General features: G+C 41.1%; 2 protein-coding genes across 9 annotated transcripts in view; both read right to left on the bottom strand.

The window, feature by feature from the left end:
* Window positions 1-6,063, bottom strand: part of PPP3CB (protein phosphatase 3 catalytic subunit beta) — a 42,968-nt gene extending 36,905 nt beyond the window's left edge. For all 8 annotated transcript variants that reach the window (XM_046652934.1, XM_046652938.1, XM_046652935.1 and 5 more), the window contains exon 1: window positions 5,907-6,063. In XM_046652934.1, coding sequence (XP_046508890.1) covers window positions 5,907-5,991 — 85 coding nt within the window. In that variant the 5' untranslated portion in view covers window positions 5,992-6,063. The remainder of the gene's footprint in view (window positions 1-5,906) is intronic.
* Window positions 6,064-7,781: 1,718 nt separating this feature from the next.
* Window positions 7,782-26,615, bottom strand: part of USP54 (ubiquitin specific peptidase 54) — a 64,308-nt gene continuing 45,474 nt past the window's right edge. Inside the window, 8 exon segments of the mRNA XM_046652933.1 lie at window positions 7,782-8,819; window positions 8,821-9,100; window positions 10,671-10,857; window positions 14,186-14,326; window positions 14,644-14,762; window positions 21,550-22,940; window positions 24,993-25,188; window positions 26,123-26,242. Of these exon segments, the coding sequence (XP_046508889.1) occupies window positions 8,549-8,819; window positions 8,821-9,100; window positions 10,671-10,857; window positions 14,186-14,326; window positions 14,644-14,762; window positions 21,550-22,940; window positions 24,993-25,188; window positions 26,123-26,242 (2,705 nt within the window). The 3' untranslated portion in view covers window positions 7,782-8,548.

Raw genomic sequence — 26,615 nt, 5'->3', positions numbered from 1 at the left:
CCAAAACTGTGCTCTACCTGTGCTGAATCCCTCTCCCCCAGCCTCTTAACTTCAATCACCCTCCCCACCCCACCATGGCCCTATTCTGTTTCTTCTGCCTCTGATTCTCCACTGGATCTTTCCTTTGAGCAGATAAACATACATAAGTCTCTATGATCTTAAAAAGAACCCAAACAAGTAACTCTCTTTTACTCCTTATCCTTGTTTCTGCCATATATATCCCTTATTTTGACAAGTAAGCTTCTTGAAAGAGTAATCTATAATGGATAACTTCATTTTCTCATTTTTTGTCTATTTTCCTCAATCCCTTTATCTGGCTTCTGTTCTATTCCTCCACAGTGTAACTCTCTCTTGGGTTCTTGAAATCACTCACCTGGTTTTTCTCTGACTTCTCTGGTCATATCTGATTGGCCTATTTCCATGGACTTCTAGTCCTTTTCCTGACCCTTAAATGTCAGTATGTGTCCTAGGATTCTGTTATTGGCCTCTATCACACCACTCTGAATTAGTCATCTCATTCATAAACACAGCTTCAACTAAAATCTACATTTTGAGGACTCCCAAATATGCAGATCGCTCAGTCCAGACTCCACCCCTAAATTCCAGATCCTTATTAAAATATCAAGTATCTCCACTCGGATGGTCCTTAGATATCTCAAACTTAGTATGTCCAAAATTTAATGTATGCTCTTCCCCTCTAAACCATTACCAATAGTTATCCATCTGGGAGTTATCTCAGAAGTCTCTTTCTTCCTCACCCTACACGGCCAATAGGTCCTAAATAATTGTCTGAACTGTTTGTCTGAATAAAGATTTTTTTTCTAAAATTATTACGATCTTTTCAATTTTTACCATGCTCCACAATACTCAAAACACTCTAAAATTCAAATCTCAAAACTCTTTTTCAAGACTGACTTCATTTTTATATAAAATCCAAATTCTTTATCCTAACATGGCATACAAGACCCCTTGTGATCTGACCCTTGCCTACATTTCCAACCCTCAACTTTTGCCACTACCCCACATTCCAGACACATCCTACACTCCAAACACTTTTTCATTTTTTAATTACATCACTTTTTAAAATCTCTGTACTTTGCATGCCCTATCATTTGGGGGTACACTATTTCCATCTTTTGCCTACTTCTCCTTGTCCTTAAGCCTCATTTCAGTGTTCCAATTCTTGAAAACTTTTCCTGATGTTCACAGACTAGGTAAACAGTGCCTCCTCCTTTGTGATCCCATAGCATTGCATACGATGCACACCTATACCATGGCACTTAGCAACTGCAATGTAAATATCCATCTCCCCCACAAGCTTATGAGCTCCTTGAAGGGAGGGGGCTATGTCTTTCATCTCTACGTACCTAGTGATTAGAACTCAGGTACTAATGAATGTTTACTGAATGATATATTATAGTTTCTAAAATACTTGTACATATTGACACTAATTTACACAGCAATGACAATATATTTAGACAATATATTTCTGGAAAAATTCTCATCCTTCAAGGCCCACCTCAAAACATAATCCTCTCAGTGATGCTTTCTCTCCAAGTCAGATAGTCAATTCCTTCTTTATAGTTCCAAAAGCACTTTGTACCTAATTCAATATATTATTTATTTGCAATAATGTCTCCCCCATTCGAGTGCCAGCACTCCAAGAGAATTTGTCTTACTTAATGTATGTAATTCAATTCTGTATCCCGAATGCCTCGTATAACACCTGGTACAAAGTAGGTACTCAATAAATGTTGCACAAATAAATGGCCCAATCCTCTGCCTATTTGAATCCTACCCACCCTTCAAAGCCTCTTTCCTCCTATACAAACCCTTGCTAGACCATTTCAGTCCAGAGTCATTACGACCTCCTACGAACTCGAACAACTCACCGGCTCTGCCACTTATCTGGCAATTATTAATCACATCCATCCTTATGACATATATAATAACTTTGAATGAGTACTTATCTCCCCAAGGACCAAGACTGTATTTCATCTTTTATAAAGTCTGTTGTCTCCCTACAGTTTTTAGCATACAGCAGGTACTTAATAAACATTTGCTATTTTATTACTTTCATGTTCCAAAATAAATTTTACATACCATAAAAAATGCCCAAGTAGCGTCAGCTTATTTCATCTCTGTGTAAACATTTTTATAATGAAATGAAGTCATATAATTGGCACTAAAACACACCTCACTTAATAAACCAAGGTTCTTTTCACCAAACTTTTCCTTACAACTCTTACCAATTCATTCAATAGCTCTGGAACCTGAAGCTTTTGCCTCATAACTGAGGAGGTGTATTTCCTCCTTGGCATTTTCCTTCTAAGATGACTTGTTACCAATGTTCTCTCTTCTCTCTCTCACTCACACACACACACACACACACTATATTCTGTTCCTTTGCTTTCTCTAGGACACATGGTACTGAAGATTTATTTTAGTTTGCTTAATACTTTAATAGGGGTGCAATGAAAAAGAAAAATCATTTTCAATAGTTATCTTTTTAAATAGCTAGGTCCACAAAACAGGTTTTATAAACAAAAATTAAAATTCAAGTTGCTTTAAAACATGAAATAGAACTAGTAAGAAACACTGAAGTAGCAATGCGACCCCAAGACCTATGTGGGTCATCTAAAAATCTGTAATGAAATAAGCAATCCTAATAAAGCTAAGGTACTGGAAAACACTTTAGCCAAATGACCTCGGATTTATAAGCAGAGCAGCTGGCAACAGAACCTAAGTGAATCATAAGGCTGCCCATCAGAAACATATCAGCTTAAAAACCTAAAACACACATACACTTCAGCATTTTGGTTCAATCTGAAAGTCTGATAATTTAAGACATAGGGTTACTATAACCTAGGAAATAAAGAAAATATATTGAAGGCAAAAGAGAGTGAGTCACATTGTGGGTACTAAAATGAACATATACACAACATCGACAATGCCCTTTAAGTGATACAGGTGAATTTTTATACCAAGACTAACAGATTTAATAATCCCAGGGTACAATCTAATTTTACAAATCTGGGACCTCACCTATACAGCAAAAAGTACATTTTTAAAATATCTGGAAAGAAAAGAAATACCTGGACAATTCAGGTCAAGTAATTTTCAGGGGCGGTGGAGATCAATACACATAAATTCAGGGTTTTATGCTTAAATTACCCACACCAATTTTGCTTATGTGGCAGTAAGACACTCAAGCAAATACAGTTAGCTGTTTTCCCTAGTTTGTTTCTATTTTCTTATTTCCAACTTCTTATCTTAATTAAGAAATAGAAAAATGCTTAACAGAAAATAGTTAAAAGGGCATACTATCTCACCTACACCACCTGGGCTACATCAACTTTCAAACAAGAGAATTTGACCCAAGCCAGCAGCTGGAGAAGAGTCAGAACAGAATTTGCTTTAACTAATGATGGAACCTAATCACCCATAATCAACGATATGGAATTATCACTAATAATTTCAATGAAGAGCTACCATCACATTTATACATGAATCACCTACACTATTCCAAGATCTCAAACTTCACATGAAGCGAATTTCAGGCATCTGATATTAAACACAGAAAGATCTATACACCCTTCAAAACCTAAGTCACCATAAAATATAGGCCACTGACTAGGAGTGTAAGAGTATAAAATTTAGAGACAATAAGGAAAAGTTTCAGGCAGTAAAAGACCACTTGTATTCAATGTCAACAATGGTCTCCATAATATTACTACTATAAAATCGTACAGATGCAAAACTAGTACATACTGGACTTAAAAGAAATCTGGATTTTAACAATTTAAACTTAAGTTGAACTAGCACTGTGGTCATATATCTTCAGGCAATGGTGTTTTCTGTCATCAAATGTAACATTACAGTACGATTACTGAATGAAGAAGCCAAGAAAGAGGCCTGAAGATGAAATCTAAAAGTGGATTTCCAGATGAAAGGGGAACTTTCCAGTAACTTTCTAGGAAGCCAGAGATGAGACTCCACTAGCAGCGCAAACTAGTCTCTTGCACACCATCTCTAAACATGTAATCCATATCAGGCATTCTAAATGTGTAACAAATTCCATAAAGAAATGAAATTTCTTGTCTTGATGAAGAATATATTATTTGACATGAGATCTTATATCCGTAAGCTCTATTTAACCATAATTTTCTATACTAACAAGCTCCTTTCCTATTTACCTAAATCAAATCACTTTTATTCTACCAATAAGCTGCAAACATGCCTATGTCTTGGATTCACAACTCACCCCTAAGGAATATGCCTTATGCTTGGAATCTTATTTTTAATGTATTAAATCAGTACAGGGAAAACATTACCATATATATGACAAGAAACAAGAAGATTCACAAGTGTAAGGATAGCATAGACCCGTTGTTCAGGAATGTGTTTGGTGTCCCATCTAATAGTAGGGTGGAAAGTGCCCAAGGAAATGAACATACAACACAGATATATAGTCAGAAGATGAAGCAGCAGCCTGTGTCTCCCGTTCCCACCTCCACAAAACTCCAGGATTTCATGATAGGATGAACGCCTGAACTACTAATTTTTTTCTCTTTTTAAAAAGACTTCTCAGGGCAAGAATTCCATAGCTCTTTATTCAGCTCATTCCAACACCTAGCCCAACCAGACAGACTACTAACTTTTAAAGATTATCTACAGAAGCCTGGATACAAATTAGTGTTATTAAAGGAGGCTCAAAGTGAAAAATTAAAACTGAAAAACACAAAGGGAAAAGTTTTTCTTGTTTTTAAATATTTTAATAGAAACATACCTGGTCAGATTTCAAAAACTGGGCTAACCGTGTTTAAACATTGTGCCAGCAGATTTGAGAAGGTGAATGAAAAAAAATAAAACAAATAAAAGTTCTATCTTTCCAAAATAAACGTAATACAATAAAGAAAACTTTATTCTAAAATGAGTTCAATTTATTAACCAAGCTACATAGCAAAGAAAAATCATTCCGAATTCTGTTTTTCACCTCCACAGCAGTGTTTGAAGTTGATGGGCCCTCCCACAGAGCATGGAAATCTTAGGCAACTCTCAATTTCTCTTTTAAATTAATCTGTTGACCTACTGTCGGTAAACATCCATAAATTCTGCCCCAGCTGAGAAATATTTAACTTTTTATTCAAGGAGGAGTGTGTGGGTGTGTATTTGCAAGGGAACGGTAACTCCTTTTGGCCTTTGACCAAACAGTGTTGACAGTTTTGTAAGTAAATGCTTCCTCCTATCCACGAGGCTTTTTTTTTCTTCTTTTATACTGCTTTTCTCCATCTATTCTGGAATTAAAGCCGGGGCCCCCAAATCCTGCCTCGTCCCTTCACCCTTGTCCAATCCCATATGGTTCCCCCAATTTCCGCGGGGGGTGACACCTGAGGGCCGGGCGCGAACTCCTGGGGCTGGCGCTAACTAGGCGCGAATAGGGCGAACGGCTGTCACTGGGGAGCAGGCGTGGGCCAAAGCCGAGGTGATTTCTGACTGCTCAACGCCCGGCCTCGCGTGGCTGAAGGTCTCCGAGCCCCTCGGTCCGCTCCGGCGAGCCAGGCGTGCAGCTGTCACGGAGCAGGAAGCTAATCGCGGCCTCTGGGCCGCTTCGACAGGCCGAGGAGGAAAAGAAAGTGGCTCACTGCGGCCAATAGCCTCACCCCTTCGGCTAGGAGACCACAAGAACGAAACCCCCGCCCCGGCCTGAAGGCAAGCGAGAGACCGCGGAGCCGCTGCCACCGACTCGGCCCAGCCCAGCAGGGGCCCGCCCAGGGGCCACTCCCCAAGGGAGGCAGCCAGTCACTCGCCCGCCCTTCCGGGCCCGCTCCGGAGGGGACGGTCTCCCGCCCGCCCTCACACACAGCTCCTCAGGCCAGGCCCCCAGGGCTTCGTCCACCTCTCACCTTTGACGACGCGGTCAGCCCCGGGAGGGGGCGGCGGGGGCGGGGGTGGGGGCGGTGCAGCCCGGGCCGGCTCCGGGGCGGCCATGCTGGGCCCGGGGCTCGGCTAGGCGCTGGGCCGGGCGGGGTTGGGGGCGGGGGCGGCGGCTACCAGAGCCAAGCGGCGGCGCCGCCGGGGAACATGGCGGACCCTCTTTCCCTACAGAGGGGCTAAGACCGGCATGCACCGCGCGTGCGGGGGCGGGGGCGGAGCAGGCTCTAGGGACTTGGGCAAAATTACTAACGCTGGGAGAGAAACAGGACGAGGCCAAGGGATCAGGTTGAAATTCTGAGCAGGCAGAAAAAAAGAGTGAGGAGAGAGGGCTGTCTGTGAAGGAGTGCTAAACACGACACCGGCTCTCCTGGAGCTCTCAGTAAGATGGGGAGACGTGATCAAACCTCAGAATCTCCTACTAATAGAGAAACAAGTGTATAACAATTTGGCTACCAGACCTGGGTAATTTGGTTGGTAAGGGACAGGAGAATAGAGAAGGCATTGTAGGTTCTAGAGCAGAAGTGATCATTTGAAATGGAGTTTGAGAACCTGGCCCTTGTTTTAAGAGCGTGGAATTGTCAAGAGTCTGAAGGCACAGTATAAGAATGCAGAAAGAGCAGACTAGCTCCAAGGGTTAAGAATCAAAACAGGTAAGGAGAAAGGATGACACCAAGAGATGTTCAAAGAGTCTACAGAATTCACCTGAAAAGGACACGGCCTCCCTCTTGATTCACTCAGAAAATAGAGATTTGGAAGGCAGAGGAGTAAATGGGGAATTGGAAATTAGTTCCTCATAAATATTTCTGTGCACATACAGAATCTGGGCCCAGGTGACTTATAGAACCTTTATAGGGATGGACATTCATGGGGAAGGGGGTAGTGGGAGAAGAACTGACTGATTAATCAATAATTATTAGAAGAGAGAGTGTGTATGACACCAGATGTACTGAGTCAGGGACCACCAGTGTAACCACTAAGATCTCTTTATCGTGATAGCATAGGATCCAAGTGGGATGGAGTGAGAAATTCCTCCCCATCCTCCTGCTCAATACTACACGTGCTCAGAATCTGTTCATAAAGGATGGTGATAATTAGGTTAAGCTGTGGTCCAAAGGTCTCAAAGAGTACCTTTCTACCCTTTCTTTTTGTCAATCTCAATGATTCTGAGACCTGGGGTAAGAGAGGAGGGAAATGCCCAATGGGTATTCTTTGCAAACGGAGCCCACAAAATATCTTTTAGAGGGAGGAGAATTTGGGAGTGAGGCAGGGGTGAAAATGTATCTTTCTGGCATAGAAGTGCAATAATTCCACAGGGGAAGGGAAGGGGAGGGCCAGCTATGGGAAGAGAACAAGGAAAGGATAGGAGGCCCATCACAAACTTGTAGAGGGAGGGCACCAAGAGTACATAGAACAGAACTAAGTTTGTAAGAGGAGTGTGAATGCCCAGAAAATCTCCCTAAGGGAGGATGGAGAAAGTGTGTAATGTATTGAGTGCCTCTTGGCAGGAAAGGGGTAGGAAATATACTAGCAACAGTAACAACAAGGAAAGTCACTCCATTTTAGGGCCCATTGACTCCTACCTTACTGAGTATATATCCTTCTAATCCTTTTTGGCTCTTCACTTTCACTCAGTCTCTCTCTCTCTCTTTCTCTCTCTCGACTATAAATATATATATACATATATATATACACACACACATACATATATATGTTTGTGCCGTGGCTCTGGCTTTGGGAGCCCCAGGCCACTGCGAATTAGTATTTCTTGCTTATTAAGGTCTCCCCACCCCAATACAAAAGAGCAAGAGCATACAAAAGGAATTAAATAGACAAATGACAAGGAATTAAACAGAACTATCTTACAGATTTATTCATGAAAAATACTTTACAAAAACAGTATGTTTGACCCTAAAACAGTTGAGCTGACTTTGAGGGTTTATAATGGCGACTGAGCAAGTAGCAGTAATGGCTCTGCTGCTAAGAACAGGAGGGTGTGTTAGTGTGCCTGACTCCATCTGTTCAGAGGGGCAAATGTTATGTTGGCACCTCTGCATTCTACACCTAAGGTTTGGGGACACAGGGAAGACTGACAGTCCATAATACCTGGGCAGGTAGGCTGCCCTGAATGATGTGGTCAGGACCATGACCACGGGACTACATGTCCCTCAAAGGATGGGGTATGGGGAAGACAGAAGGTCAGATAACAGGGATAGATGGATAAAACAAAGACTAGAAGTAGGTAATATAGCAGGGAAAATTAGATAAGGGATCAGGTGCAGGTGAAGGCCTAAAGTATCCAGGAATAAAATGGTAACCCTAAGATCCTAAGGAATGGCTAGTATCCAGAGGAATATGAATTCATCTTTAAAGTGGATCAAATAAGCCCTAAACAGCAGCTGCTTCCTTTTGCTAGGTGAATGGAAATTGGAATTTCAAATATTCCCTCTCAAAGAGCCAAGTCCTGTTAGATGTTCCTGGCACCCCTAGGAGAAACTGCCAACTCTATGTTGAGATGAGACTAGCACAATCCTGGTAGAGATGCAGGGTACCAACTCTGCCACATCGGTTTAACAGAGAAAGCTGTGGCTCCAGGAAAGGACAGGGGTGACCGTTACCACCTGCTGTGCTGCAGGGCTCTAGCCCTGATCTGCTCTCTTTCAGGGGCATCTGCTAGAACAAACGGAAACTCTTCTCCCTCTGTCCTCCTGTGCCCAGACTGCGGGACATAACTGCTTTGCCTCCAGTCATCATCTGGGGGCATATCTACTCTTCGAGGACCAGGGGCTCGAGACCCTGGAACAGGACCCAAATTCCAAGCAGACCTTAGGGGTACATGAAGACTGCTTGATGGTGGAGACATGGAGTGAACAATGGGAGGGTGAATGGAAAAGATCCTCCCAGGACTGAGCATGAGGAACCTGAAGGCCGTGGCGTCTTTCTGGTAGTGTGGCAGTGTGCATTAGCTGAGGCTTGCATCCTGGAGTAGTCAGGAATCTGGCCCCAATGTGCTGGTGGGTCTCTGACCATGGTCCCCAGGAGGCATCTGTTCTGGAATGATGGGGGAGACTGCGGTAGTTCAAAGTCCTTCCTGTGTACTTGACCCCTTGGGAAGTTTCACCCCTGTCACACATAGCCAGAAACTGCTGGACACTCCTCGAAGTTCCTGGGAAGAGAAAAGAAACCCAAAGATTGAGCATTTTCAGTAAATCATTCTCCTCCCAGAAGACCATTCCTGGCTGTTCTTCCCAACTCCCCACCCCTCCAACAGCATACACACACAAGGAAGGAAAGAGCCTAGCTTTGCTTTTAATTTCATTTTTTAAAATTCTTAATATACATCAAAATCAAGTCTCTTACTTCCAACCTGTGCAAATGAAATAGTCTCCTGGATGTTGCCATACTTCTACCTTACTCCACCATAATCCTTCCTCCAACACATATACACATGCTCATGAATGGCTCCTTAATATTGCAAATGTATACTCTCATTGTGACAACTCTACTCCTAGAACCACCACTCCAAAACATAACTCAGCTTTTCTTAACATAGTACCTTCACTCCAGTTAAGCTGTCTCTGCTTATATTCTTGCTTATTCTCTGAGATTCTATACATTAATTCCCCTTGAAAGAAACAAAATAACTAATTTTTCAAAAGTCACTTCTAAAAAATACTTTCCATTGTTTATTTTATAACCCATTAACATCTGCATTATACTCTTGTATATATGTATATATATTTACTATTTAAACTCAGCTCTTTAGAGCAGGGAGCCGCCTTCTTTCTCCTCTGTATTCACTGCAGCATTTGGTGCAGAACAGGCTGTAATAAATGCTGCTGACTGATCAGATGCCCCTAACAACTGTCAAAGGAGGCTGGCTACCTGGCTGCTCCACTGTGTAATAGGAAGTCCATCTATCCAGAAGGCCTGTTTATCCAAAGCTCCCTAAAATCTGGACACAAATATCAACAATACTACATTATCTTCTGTTCTAGAACCACAATCCCCTCCCCCCAACCCCAGGGCATTTATATCCGTAAGCCAAGGCTTCTCAACCTTGGCACTTCTGATATTTTGGGCTGATAATTCTTTGTTTGCAGGGGCAGGTGTGGGGAAATTGCCCTGTGCACTGTAGGATGTTTAGTAGCATCCCTGGCCTTTACCTACTAAATGTCAGTAGCACCTCCCCTTTCCCATTGAGAATTACTGCCTTAAACCATAGATTCAGCCTATGAGGAGGAAAAGGAGCAAATCTTGCTGTGGAGGGTCAAAGAAAGCCAGAGGATGCTGCCCACCTTCCCCAAGATTGTCTGGGTTTGTACACATAGCATGGGTATTCCATGTACAGGGTCTTTCCAAGTCTTCCATTCACTCCTTGTTGGGGAGAATCCTAAAGACTGGGCATTAACTCCCCTTGGTCACTTAAAAGCTTATCCTATCATGACTGAAGCAGTTCATTTTCATGGGTAGTTAGATTCTGGGAGCTTTGGTCTAGACCCTTAGTGTTAGAACCTAGATCCTTAGTTAGGTTAGTGTAAGAACCATGTTGCCCAAGAAATGATGCAATCACAATTCATCTAGATCAATGCTTGACCTTAAAGCAGTAATTCATATCCCTTTACAATCCCACCTTGGGACACCCTCCCCCCCAAAAAGTGTACTGATTTGATCCTTCTAGGTCCCTGGAAAGGTACCACATTCTGGCACATGATATTAGATTTGGGGACAGTTACCTGGGGGTCTATAAGGCTCCCCTGCCACGCTGGGCATCAAGACATCTGGGGACAGGAACTGTGGTTTGGGTGGGTAGAGTTGGGGATCAAGGAGAAACACAGGAGGGTCATGGATGACAGGGAGGGAAGAGGAGCTGGAACAACGGTGCCCGGTTTCCAAAGGCTTTTTCCTCAAGTTTGATGAATCCTTATAATGAGACAAGACAAAAAAAACCATAGAGATGAGGATTAACACACAGCAGGATATGGTTGGGTAAACACAGTGAGGCAAGCAGAGGGAGATGGAAGGAACTAGAATACAAACATGCCTTGTTCTGGAGAGGGACCCAGTTTACTCAGTCACTCTCCCCATCAGCCTCTCTAGGAAACATCCTGACCACTATGAACTGGAGACACCAAACTGCAGATCCTCTTCCCTTAACCTGTCTTCCTCATAGCCCTCACCTTCCCAACCCTATCATTTAGGTCTTTAGCAAACTCTGTAACTCTAACAGTAGAATTAGAAAGATTGAGATCAAAATTAAAAAATAGAAGAAATGAGAGAGAAAAATTCAAAAAATCTGAGAGATTGAGAAAGAAAATTCTATGTACTCTCTAAATATTGGGAACTAAACTATATCTCCTTAAATGTACAGTCGAGAAGAACTCTACTAGGCCATCTTCTCTCCTGTCACTGCTACATTCCAGTCTCCTCTCTTGCCTGTCAAGGTTGTACCCCTAATCCCTATGTCCTGCTCTATACACCATTAGTCATTCACTTTTGTGGCAAATCTCAGAAATAACCCCTTCAACATCTAAAACGTTAATATGTCCAAAATCTAACCAACGTCTTTCCAAACTCCTCCTCCTGGTACCACATATTCCTAAGTCACTTAGACTCAAATGTTGACATTGCCCTTAATTTTGTACTTCTCATCCACAATTCCGTTAGTTGCCTTTGCCAAATACAGTCATTTCTACCTATAGGCTTCATATTTAAACTCAACTGGACCACTGCAACAGCTTCCAATCTGATCTTCCTACCTCTAGCCCACTCCTCCTTACTGTGGCCTGCGAGTTCCTATGTGATATGGCAATACCGATCTTTCTCACTTTATCTCCTACCATTCCTGTGTCTTTTAACACTCTTCTTAAAGTTCCTCAAACACCCCAAGCTCATTCCACCTCAAGGCCTTTACAGTTACTGTTTCTGTTACCCGGAATGTGCTTCCCATGGCTCACACCTTCATATCAGTGAGGTCTCTGATCAAATGTTACTTCCTTAGAGCTGATTTTCCTCACTACTCTATCAAAAATAGCCCTGAGAATAACTACTATTACCTCATAACTCCTTATCCTCTTGCTTTGTTTTATTCTTCTTTATCACACATTGTCTGGGGTTTGTTTACTTATTTATTGTCTTTCTCTCCTAGTAGAATACATTTCTTTTCACTCCAGTAACCCCAGCACCTTAAACAGCATCTGGAACATTATAGGCACTAAATAAATAATATATTAAATAAAATAATCTATATGCCAGAATATCTTATTTCCTTTACTAAATTGTAAGCTATTCAAGGGCAGAATTTGTGCTGTTTCATCAGTGTTAGCTCATAGCTCCTCCTACACCCTGGCACATAGTAAGCATTTACCATACAGCCTAAGGACCAGGTGCCAGTCCTCTGAGCAGTGACACAGCCAACTAGTCTTTTTTTTCCGGACAGAAGAAAGTGACACCACACTTCCCTGGTTTCCCTTCTATCTCTCTGGTCTCTTCTACTAAGTCTCCTTTTAGAGTTCTTCAGAAGAACCATCTTAAACTGATACTCTTCAGGGAGATGTTCTGACTCCTCGCCTCTTTTTGCAGTACTCTTTTCTTCTTTTTAATGGTTTTTCAATTCTCAAATCTCAGTTTCAAGCTTATGTCTCACATCCAAAGGCCTACCAGATATCTTCACTCAAGCTTAATATATCCAAAGTTGCACACTTCTCTTCCTTCAAATATATCATAGTGAACCCTAATTCCTGGGTATCATCCTTGATTCTACTCTCCTCAAATCCATGTAGGCAGGCACCAAACCTCATTGACTTTTACTTCCTAATTGGTTCTCCAATATGTCTACTTCTCTCTATATTCCCAAACTATTTACTGTGGTTCATGATATGACCCTTGTTTATATTCTTTCCAGTCTCACTTGTTAACACTCTCCATCCTGCCCTCACCAGACTCTAATCCTGCCATACCAAATGAGCTTCTTTTAATTTAGTTAATATCTACTTCAGGTCTATTTACCTGCTGTATTCTTTTCACTTCCTCCAGGAAGCCTTCATTAATCCCCTCAAGCCTGGTTTAGATGTCCCTTCTATTTCCCATAGCATTAAATTCTAACATATTATATTGTAATTGTTTGTTTATTTATCTGTCTCACCAGGTAGGCTGTAAAGTCCATGAGAGAAGGGACTATATCTGACTCACTCACCACTGTATCACCAGCACCTGGCACAATACCTAGAACATAAGCTCAATAAGCATTCGTTTAAAAGAAGCAATCAATGAATAAATGAATGAAACAGAGTTCAGGAGAAAGAAAGCCAATTCTCCTAGGAAAATAACAATTTGCCATTAAATGTGTATGAGAACAAATGCTGAGCAGAAAACACCACTTTTTCCAAAAGGAATGGCAACCTGCTCAAAGGTGTTTAGGAACTTACAAACAATAAATTGGAAAAAAATGACAGCCTCTTGGAAGGGAAACTGGATCTGAAGGACTGGTAGAACAGGTTTAGTTTTCATTGTATATCCTTTTATACCTTTTTACTTTTGTACCATGTATTTAAAACCTGTTTTTAAATTTTTATTAACTGACCTGATGAACAAGCTTCAGTGCACTGGTACTTTGCATCTGACCTCTACTGAAAACTCAACTTACCTTGGGCAAGTGTGTGAAATTCTCAAAAGGAAAGATTTATAAACCCAGCCACTGAAACTATTTGAGTTTGTTGACCTCTGCTGACTTGAGTGTCCCAGTCCCTTTCGCCTATAGGTTACTGCATTAATTCCATATGAAAAGCCTCAAGGAGGAGGATTTTAAATCATTTTCCTTTACTTGCTAATGCACATGCTTCATTTTAGCTTGAAAGTACACTCGACCCCACTCAATCATCTACTGGGGTGGGGAGGAAAAGGCAAAACAATACTCTATTCCATCTCTTCTTCCTTTGATTAGTGCAATGGGTTCTGACCCAATCAGCAGCCACTGCTTCTCGGAGACTCTTCTCAAGACTACTAGGACTCTTCTCACCCTGGGGAACCCAACCATATACCTTCCAGAACTGCTACAAGGAAAGGACATTCCTCTGGGCTCAATCTTAATGTGTGTCAATAAAACAAAGGCTAGGTACCCTCATTTTTGCTGATTGCACATGGCTTTCCCCCAAATTACAATCTCAGTTTCTCCTGCCCCTTCACCTGCACTATATTTTTACCCAGCAAGAAAAGAGGGTACTCTGAATAGACAGACCCTGATCCTACTTACAAAACTGTGGGAAGAAACTGGAGCCTCTTCCCTCTCTGAGACAACAGTGCCACTGAGACTGCGTGAGATGCGGCGAAAGTTCTCTGCACCATACTGATCATCCTTCCCACACCCTCTGCTGCGGCCTCGGCAATGTGCAGCCTTCAAACACACAAGACACACAGGCAGACACATAATACCAGACTTGTGGTTTTCCCACAGACCCTGTCCCCAAGGATATGGGAGAGAACAGGATAAACTCACTAGCAGAGACCTGAATCAGATATATTTGAAAAGTACTGGCCATGTGGCAATTTCCTCTCACTCAAAAGAAGCCCACTCATAAATCTGTTCTCTTCTAATAGCCCAATATTACCATACCCCTGCCTTACTACCAGCCCTACTATTTATATCTCTCCACGTTTCCTTCCCCAATACACCATTCCCAGGCCCATCACTTTAGCATCTGAGGCTACTACCTGAGAAGCAGGCACTGTGCTGGCTCCATGGAGACTGTGCTCCATTTCTGCTGTTGGGGTCTTTGAGAGACCAAGGCCAGGGGCTGAGTGCAACCTCCTCCCCATACCATCTGCAGAGCCTAAGAAGAAAAACATAAATACAAGTTGAAGCCATCTCTTCTTCTGGATCCTAAACCCTGAGCCTGGCAACACAAAACACAGGAGTTCTTATTTCATTAAATAACAAAAATGCATCCCTTAACCCAATGAAGGAAGTGTTCCTGGAATGTAGAAACATGAGTTTCAGAATATAGATAGTTTCCTACAGGCCACATGGGTCTCAGATACAGGCCTTGAAGAACCTTGTAGAGAGGGGTCTCTGTGAACAGATAGCTGAATGTTCCCATCTTGCTTCATTTCATTTTTGTAAATACAATCAGCTTTGCTTGTCAGACTTGGGCCCAAGACTTATAATATACAGAGGAAATTGTCTGACATGGTGATTCTCTAAAGTATCTGTGATGATAAAGGGAGCTATTATCTCCAGTCTAGTTAAGAATTGAAATGACCATAGTAATCATCTATAAAACCTCCTCATTTTACATAACAGGAAAATGAGTTCCAGGGTCTGACAGGTAGATAGTAAGTAGTTTGACCAATATCAAAATTCAAGTCTCTTGATTTTCACACCTTCCTATTACTATGAGCAGGAGCTCTTCAACAACATTACTTATATGTGATGCTCTTTTATTTCCTGCATTAGCTTCTCTCAATCACTTAAATTCTAAACAATCATTCAATGCTTATCTCTTCTTCCAAATCTTGCTAGACTGTTAATACAAGAGCTGCTCCAAACTGGATATGTGATTCCCAAGGCGCTTGCCCCAACACAACTAATTAAGCCTTCCATTCTGAAAATGCACGTGCCTTTGACATTTGATATATATGTCTATCACCAATTCATCTTGATTTGATGTTTTGATTCTAATATACGTATCTGACTAAAGCATGATATTGCTGATACTAAGCTAGGAGACCAGTTATTTTTGTTTTTGTTTTTTTTGATTCACACTTAAGCTAACAAGTGTTGCCAATCTTCTTCTTCTTTTTTTTCTGCTTTTTCTCCCCAAATCCCCCCAGTATACATTGTCTATTTTTCAGTTGTGGGTCCTTCTAGTTGCGGCATGTGGGACACCACCTCAACATGACCTAGATGAGCGGCGCCATGTCCGCACCCAGGATCCGAACTGGCGAAACCCTGGGCCACTGCAGCAGAGTGCACAAAGTTAACCACTCGGCCATGGGGCCGGCCCAGCAAATCTTCTTTTTTTGTTTTTTCTGCTTTGACCAGTTATTTTTAATGTTTCCTGGTGCTTAAATGTAGTGGTTCCAATACCACTCAGATTCTTTTAAAAACACAGCTTCCTGTACCTCTCCACAGATGTACTGAATCAGAATCTTTGTGGTTAGAGGCTGGAATATTTATTTTTAAGAGGCTTCCCCAAAAAGTGTGGGAGAATATCCTCAAACATTGTTGGAGGAAATGTGAAATGTTATAGTCTTTCTAAAAAGCAATCTAGAAATAGCCATTAAAATTAAAAATATACTTACCCTCTTACCCAACAATTCTACTCCTGGGAATAAGAAGCAAAAATACCAGTATATTGTGGCATTGTTTGTAGTCACCAAGAACTAGAAATAATGTAATATCCATCTATAGCAAAATGGCAAAAAACATTATGGTATCCTCAATATCAAATATTGCCCAGCTACTAAAAAGAATGAATTGAGTAAAACTAGATGACCTGGGGGGATTTTCATGAAGTACTGTTGATTTAAAAAGAAAAAAAAATCTGTAATATTATCCCCAAACAAAAAAACACAGTATATGTAGGTCTATATAGTATTATATGAACAGAAAAATACAGAAATACGTGTTTAGATTGTTACCTGGAAAGTGGGGGATAAAAAGTAGAGACTGATAGAAGGGGAGAAGAGATAAACAGGAAAACTGTCTATAATAAAACCAGCATGTGTGCTATATGATCCTATTTACATAAAATTATTTCTCTATTTTTTTAAAAGCCACTCCTCAGGTGACTATGATGGGGAGCCAGATTTAAGAATCATAGCTGTAATGGTTAAAATTTGGTGCTCCCCTAATCAAGTGTGATTGCTAGACAAAGATGTGGCCATTGGAACCTCCTGAAGGGAGTAGACTATGATTCCTTTAAAGATAGTTAAGCAGAGTTGGAGGTGACCATCCATAAGTAGTACTGTTGAGGGGATTACTGGATTTGATAGAAGGTAGGGTTAACATGTCTACTCACTGATCAATAGTAACAAGAAGAAAGACTACCAGACATTATGTACTTCCTGATATGATGTAAGAAGTACAAAGCACTACCTATGAAATATTCTTATTAAAAAAATTGAGGGGCCAGCCCAGTAGCATAGCAGTTAAGTTCACAGGTTCTGCTTCAGCAGCCCAGGATTTGCAGGTTCGGATCCCTGTGTGGACCTGGCATCACTGGTCAAGCCACAGTGTGGTGGCATCCCACATACAAAATAGAGGAAGACTGGCACAGATGTTAGCTCAGGGCCAATCTTCCTAATGGAAAAAAAAATTGAACCTGATTTTAATCAAGCCTCTAGTCCTAAGTACCAGGTTACAGGAAAAATGGGCTAGAAGAACATGTTTAAAAAAAGGAAAAATTCTACTAGAATATAATCAGCAAAATCTAGAATGTGGAAGACAAATGACCAAATTTCTCAATAAATAATTGGCAAGGGGAAAAAAGAGACAAGAATCTTACAGGCTAAAAAAAAGCCTTGAGACATATCCACAAAATGCAATGTGTGGATTTGGATCCTGATTTGAAATAAACCAACTGTGAAAAGACATCAGTGGAACAATTGAGAAAATCTGAATACTGACTAGTTACTGTATTAAGAAATTGTTGGGGCTGCCCCATGGCTGAGCGGTTAAGTTCACGTGCTCTGCTTCGGTGGCCCAGGGTTCCCACGGTTCAGATCCTGGGTGCAGACATGGCACCGCTCATCAGTCCATCTTGAGGCGGCATCCCATATGCCACAAATAGAAGGACCCACAACTGAAATATACAACTATGTACTGGGGGGATTTGGGGAGAAAAAGGAAAAAAAAGGAAATTGTTAATTTTTTAGGTGTAATAATATTATAGTTTTGCCTTTTAAAAAAGAGTCCTTATTTGAGATACATTCCAAACTATTTATGAATGAAATGATATAACAATATATGATATAATGTCTGGGATTTGCTTTAAAATAATTCAGTGGGGAAGGGAAGTGCACTACAGCTAAATCAAAATTAGCCACATGTTGATAACTAGCCAAGATAATCACTATGGAAACCAGAGGTAAGTACAGGGGGGCTATTACAACATTTACTCTTACTCTTTACTTTTGAATATACTTGAAATTTTCCATAACAAAGTTATTTTGTATTTTTAAGCTGATGTCTACCCAGCTTCAAAATATTACAAAATTTAGAATATAAGTCAAAGGCAGTGTTTATATAACTCTTTAGAAATTATAATCATGTCAAAATTAATCTGGTCACAAAACACCATCTACTATATGAATCTATTTATATGAAATGTTCAAAATAAGCAAATCTATAGACAGAAAATAGATTAGAGGTTGCCTGGGGCTAGTGGATAGAGGGGAGGGGGAAATAACAAGTGACTACTAATGGGTAACAGGGTTTCTTTTTGGGGTGAAGACACTTTAAAACTGATTGTGGTGCTAGATGGACAACTCTGTCAATATACTAAAAAATCATTGAATAGTACACTTTATTTTATTTTTACTTTTTAAAGATTTTATTTTTCCTTTTTGTCCCCCAAACCCCCTGGTATATAGTTGTACATTTTAGTTGTGGGTCCTTCTGGTTGTGGCATGTGGGATGCCGCCTCAGCAGGGCTTCATGAGCAGTGCCATGTCCGCATCCGGGATCCCAACCGGCGAAACCCTGGGCCGTCAAAGCAGAGCACGTGAACTTAACCACTGGGCCACGGGGCAGCCCCAGAGTTGTACACTTTAAATAGGTGAACTGTATGGTATGTAGATTATATATCAATAAAGCTTTTTTTAAAAAAAAGATTTTATTTTTTCCTTTTTCTCCTGAAAGCCCCCCAGTACATAGTTGTATATATTTCAGTTGTGGGTCCTTCTAGTTGTGGCATGTGGGAGGTCGCCTCAGCATGGCCTGATGAGCCATGCCATGTCCGCACCCAGGATTCGAACCAGTGAAACCCTGGGCCACTGAAGCAGAGCGTGCGAACTTAACCACTCTGCCACAGGGCCAGCCCCAAGCTTTTTTTTTTTTTAAAGTAAAAAGTCAGATAAAGAAAGACAAATACTGTATGATCTCACTTATAAGTGGAATCTAAAAAAAGCCAAACTCAGAAATAGAGAATAAAACAGTAGTTACCAGGGGCTGGGGGCTGGGGGAAATGGGGAGATATTGGTCAAAGGGTAGAAACTTCCAGTTATAAGATGAATAAGTTCTGGGAATCTAACGTACAGTATAATGACTATAGTTAATATTGTATTATATACATCAAAGTTGCTAAGAGAGTAGATCTTAAATGTTCTCACCACAAAAAAATTGTAATTATCTGTGGTGTTGGTCATGTTAACTAACCTTATTGTAATAATCACTTCACAATAAAGTATACAGGTATCAAACCATCACATTGTACACCTTAAACTTACACAATGTTATTTGTAAATTATATCAATAAAGCTGCAGGAAAAACTAATTTGGTGCTTAATGCATGGCTTACAATAAGATAAAGGACTCCCCCCAAAGATATATCCTGTCATATATGGGTGCTACTTGGCATTCTCCTTCATCATCTACTTCCTGATTTATTTCACCTGATCACTTCTTATTCTATCTCATGTCACTTCTTAAAGACTCAATTTAAAACAGAGACTCTAACCAAAATGTGTTTGGTTTGACAAGTATTTTAAGAACTGACTTATTAAATGGGTTTTTAAAATTAGTTCTTGTTCACTATCAAGTACAAAATTAATGGTTGGTAGGTACTCTTTCATATTGTTTCCAGAGGTATAATCTTCCTAAAGGCTAATTTGCAAGTATGTATTAAAAGATTTTTAAAAGTTTATAACCTTCAACTAGTTAATACCCTTCTAAAAGTTTATTCTAAGGAGCTTATCAGAAATGTAGCCAAACACTTAAGAATATAGATATTCATCACAGTGCTATATTATCAAAAAATTGGAAGTAACCTAAGTTTCCAACCACAGTGGAATGGTTGAATATATTATGGAACATTCATATGTAGCACATTATAGTCATTGAAAGTAATTTTTTTCAAAGGGAAAATGCTCATGGATATAATGTAAGAAAATCACAGGACTAAACTATATACATATATTGTAATGATCCTACTTTCTGTAAAATCAAAATGAAATAAATATATATGTGCATAAAAACGAAGCCACAAGAAAACTCATGAAATTATTAAGAGTGGGATTATCAATGATTTTTGTTACTTGATATATTTTCAAAACTGTCTACAATGAAAAATGTTGCTATTTTGGGTGATATAAGGGGTTTTTTGGGGGGTAATATAATATTTGACATTCACTTAGTTCAATTTTAATTGCAATATATTCTTTTATATGTGTTTATTATTATTCTTAAAACACTTGACATTTGTGTCTTCTTTCTCCCTTATATTAAACAGAAAGCTAATTGAGGATGACTCCAGTTCTTCCTCACTTTTTAGAATATTCCCACACTGCCCTGTCCCATGTACCTAAGGATCACTTATAAATGTTATTGCAAAGTCTACCCTAAGATGCAGATTTTTTAAAAAACTTAATATCAAATCTTATATTTATGTGATATCCCCCCTACCCCGCCAGCTCTGGGAACATAGTAGGTACTCAATTAACACTTGTTGTTTGGCTGTAATTAAACACTGGTTGGCAGTATGCAAGGAACCTGTACCATTTTATGGAAACTGTCATACCTGAGCTAAAGATAACGTTCTCCAAGTTCAATTTCACAGAATCATACGTATCATTTTAAGAGCTGGAAGGTATCTTTAAAAGAATTATTCAATCAATTCTTTCATTTTACAGGTAAAAACTTGGCCCTGGGATTTTAGTGACTTGTCCAAATTTATACTGAGAGTCAATGATGGAGCCAGGACAATATTCCAGGCTTTGGAGTTCTTAAGTGCATCAATCTAAGTTATAAATATTCTTCATCTCTTCAATTTCCAGAACTAAGTCTGTGATGTGCATTTAAGGTGTTGACATCACTCTTCACATCATATAATCTCATGGAGAGTCAGTGAACAGGTACCCTATAGGCATATCACCTTGAAAATTCTAAACCTGGCAGTTCCTGAAGGGATCAAGGAAAACTATTGATATTGCTGGTTCAGTAATGATCTGGAAATACCACATTGGAGACTTGGCTCAATGTAGACATCCTTGTTGCAAGTTAGATCTGAAAGCTAGATCTTGGGATTAGTTCAGCTTTTAAGCCACAGAAGGATGACTTTTCCTCTCAGCCTCCCCCACCTTATCCTGAGTCACTCTCAAAGACCTATGAACCATTCCTTAATACTGCATACTACAGAATCTCTGGGCATATACTCATTGGTCTCTTTCTTTAGAAGGAGGGAACCAGACTGTGAGCGATGATTCTGTCCCCATTCTTCACTCCAGCTAGAAAAGTATCTAGCCCTTGTCCTGAATTCTTTATGAATAAAGTCAGTTCTACTACCACCTCTTAAGCTAGGGATATTATTTGAACAGACCACCACCCCCCCTTCTGATCTTTTCCTCCTGTTTTTAGCTTTCATATGTCCCCCGCTCCCCCTGCCCCTGTTGCATTCTTACCTGTTAGACTAAGTGGATGCCAGGTCACATCTTGCTGCCCCCATCCAGAACAGCCAGCTTGAGAAGCCTGAAGACTGGCCTGGTAGAGAGACTCCAATTCTGAGGTCTCCTGCTCTGTGTCTTGGTTCCAATGTGGATGCAAATGGATGTGGTTTATTTCTGGATAGGCTACACAGATATGGGAATCGTAGGGGGAGGACTTCATTCCTGGCACAGGGACCCCATGTTTAAGCTGAGAATCACAGAGCCTTGTGACATTCACCCAGGAATCCAAAGGCAAGGAAGTCCCCAAGTCAATGCCACTGTCCAGCTCCTTAGGCCTAGCATTGCTCACTTGAGACGGCTTTCCTTGGTACATACCTGGCTCTGCCAACCTGAGCTGTCCTCTCCTAGAAGTTTCACCATTAGGTAGCCCAGAGTTCATGCCAAGAGAAGGATGATCAACAGGCTTTTCCCAGGAAGGCAGTCTGCCCCTACCGTCCACAGAGGATTGCTGTTTTGCCCAAGGCCAATGGCCTTTCCCTTGACCCTGTAGGAAAGGAGGCTTAGAGTCAGAAGAAGAGTTCTTCCTTAGACTATTTGGCAAACTTCTATCCTGGGAACCTGTACCATCCTTTGTGGAGGCACCCTGCATTCTCTGAAACTGCTCTGCCAGAGAGCGGACAAGCCCCTTTGTGCTGGGAAACTCTGGCCTATAGGGCTCCTCATTGCCTCCATCCACTTTTGAAGTCAAAGTTTTCAGGCTTTTGGTTTGGAAGCATTGGTTATTTTTCTGTACAGTATCAGGAGAGTGAAGCACAGATGAGTAAGCAGCAGGCATTATGGGGTGGCAGCCTCTGTACAGGGGAAGTTTGGGCTGAACTGATGAACTTGAAGGACTACAGCCTAGGCTGTGTGCATCTCCTCTCTCAGAGGTGGTTGTTCCAGTTGGATGTGACCAAGGCATCACCTGGGATGAGTCAGCAGGATCCCTCTTGTCTTGGAATAGCTGTTCTTGATCAATGCCTCTTCCTTCTTGTGGGGGGTACCTGATGCAACTGCTGTTGTCACCCCTGCAGCCTTGCAGCTTACCCTCTGGTACAACCAGTGGTTCCCAACGATGATGAGAATTCTTCTCAGTCCTCCCTGGTGTTTTAGGTAAGCCCGACCTATGGAATGCAGAGGGGTCAGTGCTATCCACCTCAGCTGAAGTCAGAAGGTTTGAGGCAGACTTATTGGGGGAATTGTGCTGTGGAGCAGACAGGGCAGATGACTCTGGGAATAGTGATGAGCGCAACTCATGGCAGGAAGCAGGTGAGCGGACGAAAGAACTGGCCCCAAACTCTGTAGTCGTGCAGGGTTCTAGTTGGGCCTCCCGGTTTAACAATACTTGGAGCGGGATAGGCTGTTCACTGAAAGAAATGGAGAGAGCCAGTCATAAGCTGCCTTGATTCCACTTGCAAAAAGAACTGTTCACTCAGTTCTCATTTCTAGCTATCCACAGAGGGAATGGTGAAAATAAATGAAAAGAAAAGCATAAGTAGAGCCAATAATTCAGAGGTTTACAAGAGAAGGCATATGGTCAGCTCACACCCAAACAACAGGTAATATTAATCCTCTTTATTGAATGCCCTCACCACAGTTGCACACAATATTATTACATGAAGCCCTCACCAATATTCCTCACTACCTGTGAAGTCCTGTTCCCATCTTATTCTACTCACAAATTAGAAAACAAAAATTGCTAGTCCCACATGCAGATGACATGGAAGGTAAGCAAAGCCTAGAAATCACTCATACCTGGGGTCCTGAGAGGCAGACCAGCCAAAAGCACCAAAAGGCCACATTTACAGGACAGGGTGATTTTGGCTCATAGATTATATAGAAATCAACCATTTCAAGTGTGTTTTCATAATCCGGATTTGGTTGTATTACATACTGAGATGTTTCCCCAAAGTAATGTACTGTAACTCTCTTGAGATTTGGGAGTGGAAGTAGGGATTAACTGCATTTAGCTGGTTTCTCACTAATTGTTTTGTACTTCTGAACTAAAAAACTCAGTATTAGAAGCACTTAAAAAAAAACTTCAATCACTCACATACATCAAATGGCATAAGTTTTCTGGAGAGTTTAGTTGCCTAAATTCAAAACACATCTCTGATGGGATTCTTGGATCAGCATTCAATAGTGGAATATAAAACAGGAGAAAAGAAGAAAAAGGAAGATCCTAGCTACAAGCACTAAATCTGAATGATAATATACCATAAACTTTTACGGGTATAGTCACCCAGTCACCCTTACCACATTATGAAGAATATGATATTATACTTATATGGGAAACTAATGGGAGTCAAACAGATGTGGGTTTGGATTCCATGCTTCTACCACTTACCAGCTGAGTAATCCTGGGTACTTTATTTATATTATCCTCTCTGAGCCTGAGTTTCCTTATTTATAAAACATTGCTAAATAATAGTCCCTATCTCCTAAGGTTATTGTGAGAATTAAATAAAATAAAACATAAAGTGTCTAGCTTAGTGCCAAGGCATAAATAAATGTTAAAAACCTCTTAGCTGCTTTTATAATATTTATTTTATGAAAGCTGCTCAGGCTTGTTAACAGCCAAAAATAATTTTTACTTAAATCTATCTATTCTAAGTAACAGCCAAATTCAAGGGCTAAAATGGGGGAACTACACCAATGGCCACAGGGACTTTTTTCCTAGTCCTTACTATAGGGAAGCAAAACAAAGGGAAGCATTGTGTCTCTTCTTTCTGGTTCAAGAGAACAAGGAAGACTGCTTTCTCTGCTTCCACGAGTGATAGGAAGCACTGAAATACCAAAATAAATCATATAGTTTCTCCTGCAATATGAAATGTAGCTCAGATTGCCATGTCTAAGAATATAATACATACAAACTTAATAATCATGTTATTACATAATCCAGGCACAAACTCACCCACAGGAAATATGGACAAGTGGTCTACTTATTATGCTATACTTTCTGCATCTTTCTAGGAACTCTTAAGAAAAGGACCAGCAGGGGCCAGCCCAGTGGCGCAGCAGTTAAGTGCGCACGTTCTGCTTCAGCGGCCCAGGGTTCGCCGGTTTGGATCCCAACTGCAGACATGGCACCACTTGGCATGCCATGCTATGGTAGGCATCCCACATATAAAGTAGAGGAAGATGGGCACGGATGTTAGCTCAGGGCCAGTCTTCCTCAGCGAAAAGAAGAGGATTGGCAGCAGTTAGCTTAAGGCTAATCTTACTCAAAATAAAAAAAAAGAAAAGGACCAGCAGTGAGAAGAGTTTTTCACTGTATGTCTGACCTGAGAGAAGAAATCTTTTCAGAGGACTCTTCTATCTCCCCTGTAGCGCCAAGACAATGAGAGCTCTGGCTGTGGAGCACCCATGGTCACTTCCTCCCCTGGCATCCATAAACTACAGTGGTTCCCAGGCACTACCTTGTTGTCTGAGGGAGGGCCTCCCCCTGTGTGAGGAGGCAGGCTGAGGGCTGCGACGGCTGCTGCGATGCTTGCTGCTGCTGCATGCGATCCTGCAGGCTCCGCGCTTTTCGAATACTGATTTGCAACTTCTTATCGACTAGGGCTCTGCTGTGCGTGCTAGAGCTGGCACCATGCAGGGCAAGTCTTAGTTTAGCTAAAATGCAAAAGAAAATACAGCAGAAACAGAACACAAAATACAAACAAAAATAAAAAGAATAAAATTGAACCAAAAATGAGCAAAGATATGCAGTAAAACTCAAAATATGCAGCAGGAATGCAAGGCGTGGACCATGCTTATGCTGTCCAGGGCACAGAACAGGCTCTGGCTATAAAGAACATTCATAGAAGCCATGGAGGCCAAAGAGGTTAATTCAAATTTAAAAAAACAAATGAAAAGAAAACAACTAAACTAAAATGAGTCTGGAAGAAACTGGTGATTCCGTCTTAGAGGTTGCCACTCTCATTGTCCTTTGCAACTGACCTGTCCGACTCTAGTCTCCACTCTCTGCTCCCAACTCCCTCTTCCTGACAGCCAACAGCAGAAATAAGATCCAAACCTGTATCTGTCTTTATAGAACACAGCCTCTTATGGGTCACATTTAAGAACCAGATACAAATTCTAAGCCTTAGTCCCTTGCTGTAACCTTAGGGTGCGCCATACCAGGAAAGCAGGGGAGAAACAAAGAATCAAATATGCAGTGCAAAGTCACGGGCCTGGGAAGTCACAGCCAACTTATTCATTTCTTCCTACCATAAGCTCCACCTCACTAGTCAGTAACTAGAGAAAGAGTAGACTAACCTCACACCTGAGGTCTAACTTTATCTTGGGATGAGAAGGCAGGCACAGCTGGATAGTTCATCTGTGGACTCCTGCTGAGGTTATTCCAGTACATATCCATAGGCCTCAGTGACAGTGCTTGGCACACTTAGAAATCTCAAGGGCAAATATAGCTAAAGGGCCTCAGTTTGGGAGAGTGAGAGTGAGGAGACATAAAAGCTGTTTTTATCCCATCTGAGTGATGACACTAATAATACCTACTGTGAAGTTAGTTAAAAGTGCCATAGCCATAGCAGTTAGAGTTACTTACAGATAGCTTCATTACAGACAGCCAAAGCTGCAGCATAGTCTCCCTTCTGTTCCAGATGCAGCGACTCTTCAAACACTGAATCTGCCTCTTGCAGGGACCTCTCAAAGCCGTTACTCCTCCCTGAAAGGGCCAGCACTTTTCATTTTCATTACAATTCATTCCAATTCTTTCTATGTACTGTTGTTTCCCTTCAGTACACATAGATTCTTGCTGCTGAGCCTTTGGTCTACCCTTATTCCAACTGTCCACTGCTATTAAGAATTCTCTGAAATACACAAGACACCCATTTTTGCCTTAACTGAGATCTTACCAAGGTCATGAAAGAGAAGCATGTCATTGTCCTACAGATTCCAACTTCAAGACCTCGTAGGGGGTCCTTCAAAGAAAGAACAAACTATTGTCTACACCATAAAGGCGGGTTCCTATGCCTGGAACTGACCTGCTTTCCCACAATAAGACACATCTTGCCAACCAGTGTCAGAATGTCTGCTGA

The sequence above is a fragment of the Equus quagga genome, chromosome 2 (genome assembly GCF_021613505.1).
Source record: "Equus quagga isolate Etosha38 chromosome 2, UCLA_HA_Equagga_1.0, whole genome shotgun sequence".
Classification (NCBI taxonomy): domain Eukaryota; kingdom Metazoa; phylum Chordata; class Mammalia; order Perissodactyla; family Equidae; genus Equus; species Equus quagga.
This window is presented reverse-complemented; position numbering and strand designations above follow the sequence as displayed.